The sequence below is a fragment of the Sorex araneus genome, chromosome X, assembly GCF_027595985.1.
Source record: "Sorex araneus isolate mSorAra2 chromosome X, mSorAra2.pri, whole genome shotgun sequence".
In the NCBI taxonomy this organism is placed as follows: domain Eukaryota; kingdom Metazoa; phylum Chordata; class Mammalia; order Eulipotyphla; family Soricidae; genus Sorex; species Sorex araneus.
The window spans coordinates 158,185,441-158,194,447 of NC_073313.1; the positions used below are offsets into that span (position 1 = coordinate 158,185,441).

Sequence of the window (9,007 nt, forward strand, 5' to 3'; positions counted from 1 at the left end):
AAAGGACGAGGTGAAGCTGCCAGCTCCCATCACAACAGTGAGTTCTGACTGGTACATGCGGACGGGCTGGTCAGGAAGGAGCCTGGTGAAGCCCTGGCACCCTGGCACGCACCCTGCCCACTGAGGGGCTAAGGACACGAGAACTTCACACATTATGTCCAATAGCATTTATGGGAGCCTGTGCCCGATGCAGCAGTGCCAGCTGGGCACCCTTCTTGGATTCATGGCAGATGAACCTTCATGCATTTCCTTAGGAGAGAGATGGCAATGGGACTACCCACCATGGACCTGGCATGCCCCCATGTGACGCTTGGCTCCACTATTGCCAGCTGGGCGGGGCTCGTCCTCAGCGGCCCCCAGCTGCCAGGAGCTTGATGCTGCTATGTCCACAGCTGTCCCAGAGGCCTGTCTGCCACTGCCTGGATGGTGCCCTCTGAGAGCTTCCGGATCTCTTCGTGCACAGCCTCGATGCTTCTGGATGCATCCACCACCTGGTACCAGAGGGACCATTACAGAGCTTCCCATGCTGAGAATATGGGACTCGGGGGCTGAGGGGGCTCCAGGGCTATATTGGGTCCCACCCTCACCCGGCTCTGGGTAAGGGTGGCACTTGGTCCCACCCAGCAGTTTTTCTCCAGTGGGACACCCTGTACCCCCTCATCCTGGGGACCCAGAACCACTCAGGGTGGGGAGGGCTTGGGAATGTCTCAGCTCAGTGCTCAGACTGCATGTAGGAAGCCCAGGTTTGAGCTCCACCAACCACCAAGCCAGAACCAGCTAACAGTGGCCAGCCCCACTGTGGAGAGGAAGTTCAGCACCAATTTATCATCTGTGGCTGTGCCAGCGGCTTACTCCATTTCTAGGTCCAAGTGCCCCTCCCAGCTCCCTGGCACCTCTGGGGGTTCCTGTGCCTTTCCCACAAGGAAACCAGGGACAGACAGAGACCAAGTGCCAGGGGGTCTCCTGAGGGTCAGTCTCAGACTGCTGTTGGAAGTCACAGGCCAGGCCCTGGCTCAGCCCCCAGCACTGCATGCAGGTGCAGGCCCACCTAAGCAACCTCAAGGCTCCTCAAGCTGTGATGAGTTCCTGACCAGCAGAACCCTGCTGTTCCCTGCAGGAGACTCACCCTCTATGACATGTGGTTTAGGGGCCAGAATGAGAGTACTAGAGTACTGCAGGGAGTACTGCATTTGCCTTGCACGTGGCTGACCTGGGTTCGATTCCCAGTATCCCATATGGTCCCCTGTGCACTGTCAGGAGTAATTCCTGAGTGCAGAGCCAGGAGTAGTAACCCCTGAGGATGGCCAAGTGTGACCCAAAAAGCAAAAAACAAAACCCCAAAAGACATGTTTTTTGGGGGGGGTTGGGGCAACCCCCAGTGGTGGTCAGAGTCTATTTCTGGCCCCTATGCTGAGACCTTGTGGAGATGGGGCCTGGACTTGCAGCAGTCCTCAACCCCCACTGTGTGGGGCTGGGAAGAGGCAGGGCCCACACTATGAGCTGAGGAGTGCATGAACAACGAGGGGGTGCCAACAGTTCAGCCTGGCCTGAGGATGTGACGGGAAAAAGGGAAGGCTGGTGTCCAGTCAGATGCAGCCTGCACTCCCAGGGCAGCTCGGCCTCTGGAGTTCACACAGGGCAGCAGGGTGGGCTGCAAGGGGCCACCCTGGAAGATCTGCACCATGGCGGGCGGCGGTGTCCACAGTACCACCAACAGCTCCTCTCACAGTCCTGTGGGGAACCCATGTTGCCGCGGCACGGCGGATAGGGAGACAGGAGAGGGCCTCACCTGCCAGTTGAGCGTCGTGTCCCCTATGAGCTTCTGGAACTGCCGCAGCGCCCGCTCCTGGAAAGGCCTGTCCTCGTAGCGCTCCTGCCCAAAGGCGGAGCGTTTGGTTGCGTCCGCCAGCGCCAACTGCAGAAACACCACCAGGTCTGGCTTGGGGAGGCCAACGTCCGGCTGCTTACACCAATGCAGGGAAAAGTCCTGCAACCAAAACCAGCATGAGAAGGGCAGCCTGGTGCTCTGCACCAGATCTCAGGGCCTGGGCATGGGGGCCTGGTCTCCACAGAGCAGACTGCAGTCACTGAGGCAGTGGAGGTGCAAGGAGACCCTGGAAATCCTGGGGGACCTAGGCCACAGATGCCACCAACACGCTGAGCTGGGCAGAGCACAGCAGCTCCATGGACCCGTGCTCACTTGTCGAGCTGGGTGGGAGAGTGGGCAGGTCAGGCAGGTCTGGGAGTGAGAAGGGACTGGGGTGACAGTGTGGCAGCAACAGTGCGCATACACCCCTCTCCCCACCACCAGCCGCTGTTTCTAAGACACACTGAGCACCTGGTGTGTTGGGCACTCAGAGGGGACAGCAGGCTTCAGCTGGTCGTTTCCTCTGCTCACGGTTCATGCTGGAGCAATTTAGATCAGCAACGGGCAGGGGCAGAGCCCTCGCAAGCAAAGCTCTGCATTGCTCTGGGGCCGTGCTTGCTTTAAAGAGTTTTATCCTGGAGCTACACCCAATACTTGGGGACTACTCCTGGCTCTGTGCTCATTGTCACTCCTGGCAATAGTGGTGACTGCATCAGGCCTCCTGCCTGGAACCCACTCTCTGGCCCTGAACCCTGACAATTTGGAAACTCATCCAGAAACGATTGGTCCTACCCATGAAACCATCAGTAGCCACGCCAATGCCTGCTCTTCTGAGAATTACACAGCCAAGCCAGTGAGGGGGTAGCTGAGCCCATGGGTGTGGAAGCCCACAGTGGGACGGGAGGCGAGGCCACATGGGATGGACAGCAAGTGAGGGGCACATGTGGGCTGTGTGGAGCCAGCGCAGCCCCACACCCATGCCCGGCCCTACCCAGGGGCTGAGCACACTCACCTCCTTAGCACTGCTGAAGGCGACTCCTGAAAAAGCATATCTGTCCACGACCAGGGTGATGCCCTGGCTCAGCTTCTCCTTGATGAGGGGCCTGGGGAGCAGAGGCTGGAGTCAGGGTCCTGCCTTGGGAGGCCCAAATCCAACCAGACACCCACTAAGCGTGTCTCAGGGTGACAGGAAACACCCCCTGGTGTGAAAGGCCCTGGAGCACCCACTACAGACTGCCACATGGGCACTGGGCAAAGCCACCAGGGAAGGACCAGGCATGGGAGCAGGGCTTCTTCAGCTGTGGTCTCAACCCCACACTGCAGGACTGTATGAGGTTAAGAATGAAAATACTGGGGGCCGGAGCGATAGCACAGCGGGTAGGGCGTTTGCCTTGCACGCGGCCGACCCAGGTTCGATCCCCGGCATCCCATATGGTCTCCCAAGCACCGCAAGGAGTAATTCCTGAGTGCAGAGCCAGGAGTAACCCCTGAGCATTGCTGGGTGTGACCCAAAAAGCAAAAAAAAAAAAAAAAAAAAAAGAATGAAAATACTGGTTTTAAAATAGATTCCTTATTTTATTTATTCATACTGTTGTTGCCTTGGGCCACACCCAGTGATGCTCAGGGCTTACTCCTGGTGAGCTCAGGGACGCTATTAAATGCTGAGGATTGACCTGGGTCAGCCGCATGCAAGACAAACACCCTACCCACTGTGCTACTGCTCCAGCCCTAGGGGGGATATCTCTAAGAGTGGCTGCCTCCCCACGTTTGATTTGAGATCCACTTATATAACAGAACTGGGACCCCAAACAGAGAAAGCTGAAATGGCCCTCTCCTGAGGGGCAGAAACCAATGAGGTCACACACTAGAAGGTGGACACCAGGTGGCGCTCCCCCTCCATGGCCCTGTCCACCAGCACGGCCCCTCACCAGTACCGCCCACTAGGTGGCACCCCCACTATACCCAGCTGGCACCATGGCACAGTGGGGGCCGCTGTGTGAGACCTAATACCTGGAGAATAGGACTGCACTGCCCTGGGTGGGCAGCAGAATCTGTCCTGCACTGTCCGACACATGACCTATCCCAAACCTACAACATGACAGAAATGCGAGATTTTGTAGGACGGAACACAAGAGTGGGCCACAGACACAAAGCCAGGGAGACCCCTCAGGCCTCAGGATAACAGAGAGGGACAGAGACATGGACACAGATGCAACAGGAGGCCTGTCCAGAGCAGGACTGGGGCAGGGAGAGCCCATGAGCAGTGGGGCAGAACTAAGGGGCTGAGGGCACTTGCCCTGCACACAGCCTACCCAGGCTCAATCTACAGCGCCCCACATGGGCCCCCAAGCCCTGAGCACTGTCGCCTTAGCAACAGCCACAGCTCAGCCTGCTATGCCCAAACACCTGCCCAGGGGCAGAGGAGGAGAAACCAGGGGAGCCTGGGCCCTTTAGAACACTTAGCTCTCGGGGCTGGAGCAATAGTACAGTAGGTAGGGCGTTTGCCTTGCACGCGGCTGACCCGGGTTCAATTCCCAGAATCCCATATGGTCCTCTGAGCACCGCCAGGGGTGATTCCTGAGTGCAGAGCCAGGAGTAACCCCTGTGCATCACCAGGTGTGACCCATAAAGGAAAAAAAAAAAAAAAAGCTCTCCAAACGAGGCCAGGGCAACCTGAAGAGATTTGGCCAAGCCTCAGCAATCGGACAATCTTATCTTCCAGGAGGGGTCTGTGCTCTGCATATGCGAAAGCTGAGCTCAAATCCTAGCACTACGTGGTCCCTGAGCATTACCAGTAGTGACCCCCAACCACAAAAAAGAAAGAAACAGAACAGGGCCCAAGAGAGTGCAGCAGGCAGGGCACTAGCTTTGCAAACAGCCAACTGGGTTCAATCCACAGAACTGTATGTTCTCCTGAGGCCACCAGGCATGATCCAAGGGTAGAGCCAGATTTAAGCCCTGAGCACTACCAGGTGTAGTCCCCAAACCAAAGAGAAAAAAACAAAACAAAACAAAACAGAATAAATAGTTATGTCTGACTCAGAGCAAAATGTAATGTGAGTCCGTTAATGTAAATTGGAAGAACAGGAAAACTCCCGCAGAATGACAAGCAAATGTAGGAGTCACTGAATCAGAAAACACCTGAAACCCTAGACGGCTCTGGCAGAATCATGAAGAGAACACGTACGTGGCAGTTACGGACAGGAAAGTCACGCAGAAGCCAGGCAACACTCCTCCGAGTGACAGGGTGGGGTGGGAGACCACAGCCATGCACGCTTCCCAGGGTGTCTTAGAACACCAGGGGCACTTGGCTGGAGTTCCCACAGGGCACTGGAGGGGCCGTCACACAAATTCCCCTTCACACGTGGAGCCTCCACTGCTTTCCCACATTACAAAACCCAAATTCAGAATAACTAGAAACTGCAGAGGTGTCAAAGGTCGGACAGTGGCATTTTCATCTGTCCGGAGTGGGCTTGGTGGCCACAGGGTGGGAGGGAACAGCAGGCACATGCTGGACATGACCTGGAGTGGTGGGCTTCGGTCCAAGACCTCTGGCTGCCCCCTGGGTGTCACTGCCCTGCTCAGAGCGTGCGAGACCCCAGGGAGGACCTGAGAATGGACCCAGGGGTGGGGGGCCCGCCTCTCTTACACCAACCACAGCACAGGCACCCAGGAGATGATGACGGGAACAAGGGGGTAGGAAGGGGAATCCCCAGCAAACGGTCCCACAGTCACAGAACCACCACAGTGGTGGGACAGGCCAGGGAGTGGGGGCCGGTGTGTGCCAATACACTTTCCAGCCGCACTCAAGCGGAGGCCCTGAGTCATAAGCGGGGACAGTGGAAGGAAAGGCACAAACTAGGGTCTGTGGGAACCTGGGCGGTCACAGGCAGGGAGCTGGGGAAGGCCCGGCCACCAGCCCTGCCACCACATCACTCAGACTGCCGGGGGGCACCTCACACTTGTTCCCAGCGGTTCGCAGAGAAGAGCAGGTGCACTGAGTGGTCCTCCACGTCCCTCTTCTTCTCCAAGTAGGAGTTCAGTAGTTTGCCGATCTCAGTCGAGCGCTCTGAGAGAAACAACAAAAATGAGTCAGGCCGTCCCTCACAGTGACAGCTGGTGTGGACAGAGCTCCTGGCCCTGGACCCAAGGCTGACCATGAGTTCAGCGCCCGGAGGAAGAGTGCAGACTGTGACCCCAGGGAAGGCTTTTTTTTTTTTTTTTTTTTTTTTGCTTTTTGGGTCACACCCAGCGATGCTCAGGGGTTACTCCTGGTTCTGCACTCAGGAATTACCCCTGGCAGTGCTTGGGGGACCATATGGGATGCCGGGGATCGAACCCGGGTCGGCCGCGTGCAAGGCAAACGCCCTACCCGCTGTGCTATCGCTCCGGCCCCCAGGGAAGGCTTTTAAGACTTCTGGATTAGTTGGCTTTAAGAGAATACGTATTCAAAAAAGGCCTTCTCCCCCTCTACCAGTTCCGGAAAACATTTCATCACCTGTTGCTGATCTAAGCAGAAGCATTTTCTTTTATTTCCTGTTAAGTAGGAATAGAATACTTTGATCTTTTTTAAAAAAGATTTTTTTTTTATTGAAACACTGTGATAGGCGCTTACAAAGCTGTTCATGATTAGGCTTCAGTCATACAGTGTACCAACGCCCATCCCTCCACTAGAGTACATTTCCCCAGTTTCCCTCCCATCACCCCCACCCACCAGCCTGCCTCAATGGCAGACTCTCTTCCTCTCTTTCTATCCCTTTGGGCATTGTGGTTTGCAATTCAGATTCTGAAAGGTTATCCGGTATATCCCTTTACCTACTTTTAACACTCAGTTCTTGTCCAGCGTGACCATTTCCAGCTATTGTTATAGCGGTCCCTTCTCTATCTTACTTAACCTACCCTCTGCCCCACAACCTTGCTGTGGATATTCATCTTCTACTATATATTTTTATATTCCACAAACGAGTGTAGTCATTTTATGTCTGTCCCTGTCGTTCTGACTCATTTCACTCAGCATGATATTCTCCATGTCCACCCATTTATAAGCAAATTTTGTAACTTCAGTTTTCCTAACAGCTGCGTAGCATTCCACTGTGTAGATGTGCCATGGTTTCCTTATCCATTCGTCTGTTCTCAGGTTGTTTCTAGATTCTGGCCACTGTAAATAGTGCTGCAATGAGATGGTGTTCAGCAGAAGCATTTTCACAGCACCTTCAAGGCCTTCATTTCCTTTAAGAACAGAATGCCAAGAACCAGAATTGCTCAAAGCGCAGAGCACATGCTGTGCACACAGCCCAGAGCTCAGCTTGCACACTGATGGCTGCACGCACCAGAAGTGGCCCCAACACAAAACCACGGAAGGGCAGGGGGCCTGGCTCGAGGGCTGGCGCTACTCTGCACGGGGGGCAACAGCACTACACGGTCCTGAGTGCCAGTGGAGAGGGTTACCCTCCAAAAGGGGAGAGCAAGACCACCATGCAGCCCTGATGCAAACCCAGGGCCACGCAGGTGGCCCAGAGGCTGGAGAGTGGAGACCGCTTGTGGGAGGCCTGGGCTCAATCACTGGCTCCAAGCACCGCCAGGTGTGGCCCCTAAACCAAGGCACATTACAAAAAAGAACCAGTTTCCTGGGGGCCGGGGCGGCCTCATGAGTGCCATCCCTTCCACCTGCGCGGTCCAAGTGCAGCCAGTGCAGGCGGACGTGGCCGTGCACAAGGGTCCAGCGTCACGGGAAAATGACACGCCAAGGAACTCAGACATGGCTGGTCTGGGTCCCGGTCTCAGAGCCAGGTGCGCCCCGCGGGGTCCCCGCCCGCAGCCCCGCGCTCCCCGGAGCCCCTGGAGCCCCCGGAGCCCCCGGCCCCCTCCCTCCGGGCCCTCCCCGGCCCCCGCGGAGCCGCGCGCGCGCCCACCCACCCGGGAAGCGGAGCAGCTCGGCGCGGTGGCCCGCGGCGCACAGGGACGCCACGAGCTTGCGGCTCTGCGTGCTCTTGCCAGCGCGGTCCACGCCCTCCAGCACGATGAGCGCCCCGCGCCGACCCGCCATCGCGCCTTCCCGCCGCCCGCCGCGCGCCCGCGCGTCCCATTGGCCCACCGCCAGCGCGCGCCCGCGCGTCCCATTGGCCCGCCGCCCGCCGCGCGCCCCGATTGGCCGAGGCGGACGTCGCCCCCCCCGGAACGGACGGCGCAGGCGCCGCAGCACACCTGGGACACCCGGGTACTTTTCGATGCAGATGCGATTGGCCGAGGAGACCGGGGGGGTGGGACGAGTCAGCCGGACGCCCCACCCCTTCCGGTGTAACCCGCCCCCTCCCGGAAGTGGGCGTGGCCCTGGCCGCTGGGAGGGCCGGGCCTCCCTTGACTCCGGGGCCGCGGGTGGCCGCTATGTCCAACCCGCGTGTGGGAGGCAGACAGAGACCCAGCGAGAGGCGGCCAGGGCCAGGGCGCGTCAGGCCCGCCGAGACCGGGCCCGGGAGCGCCTGCCCAGAGGCGCCGCACGGCGGGCGCAGGCACCGGGTTCCCGCACGGGCCACCAGGCGGACAGTGATGCTGGCACTGGCTTAACGGAGTAACAGGAGCAAAGCCGGGATCGAAGGACGGCGGTGCGGCCCGGGGCCCCTCGGCGGCTGCCCGCTCCCGGAGGCCTGCTGCTGTCCCTCGCCCTGCTCTCACCTTCACCCTCGTGAGGAGAGCACGAGCTGGGCCAGTCCCAGGAGTGCCCTGCTCACAGCTGTGGGCAGGGAGGACCATTCGTGCCCAGTAGCCAGCCAACACCCGCGTTCCTGCCACTGGGAACAGGGATGGCCCCGGTGGATGCCCTTGGGTGGCAGCCGATTGTCTAGCCCGAGAGTGGGGCAGGGAGGGCGAGAGAGGTAGGCGCAATGAGTGCCCGTCTGCTCCTCAGCGCAAGCCTTCAAGTCCCAGAGGGCCCCTGATAAGGGTGCAGTAGAGCACAGGACCAGCATGCAGAACGCCCCGCCCTGGCCCTGAGTTTGGTCCCTGGCTTCTATCAAGAAGAAGGTACTTCCGGGGACTGGAGCGATAGCACAGCAGGTAGAGTTAGGGTTAGCAGCTGACCTGGGTTCGATTCCCAGCATCCCATATGGTCCCCTGAGCACTGCCAGGGGTAATTCCTGAGTG

General features: G+C 58.3%; 1 protein-coding gene across 2 annotated transcripts; it reads right to left on the bottom strand.

Moving 5' to 3' along the window:
• Positions 1 to 110: 110 nt before the first annotated feature.
• Positions 111 to 7,973, bottom strand: DTYMK (deoxythymidylate kinase). 2 transcript variants are annotated; one of them, XM_055120975.1, is made up of 5 exons: positions 7,784 to 7,971; positions 5,828 to 5,936; positions 2,880 to 2,970; positions 1,790 to 1,987; positions 111 to 491 (listed from the first exon to the last, which is right to left on the bottom strand). In XM_055120975.1, exons 1-5 carry the CDS (start codon positions 7,911 to 7,913, stop codon positions 381 to 383), a joined length of 639 nt encoding a protein of 212 aa, XP_054976950.1. In that variant the 5' UTR covers positions 7,914 to 7,971; the 3' UTR covers positions 111 to 380. The 2 variants fall into 2 exon arrangements, with proteins under 2 accessions (XP_054976950.1, XP_054976952.1); XM_055120977.1 differs by lacking the exons at positions 111 to 491; positions 2,880 to 2,970 and having other exon boundaries at positions 1,813 to 1,915; positions 7,784 to 7,973.
• Between the last annotated feature and the right edge of the window lie 1,034 nt (positions 7,974 to 9,007).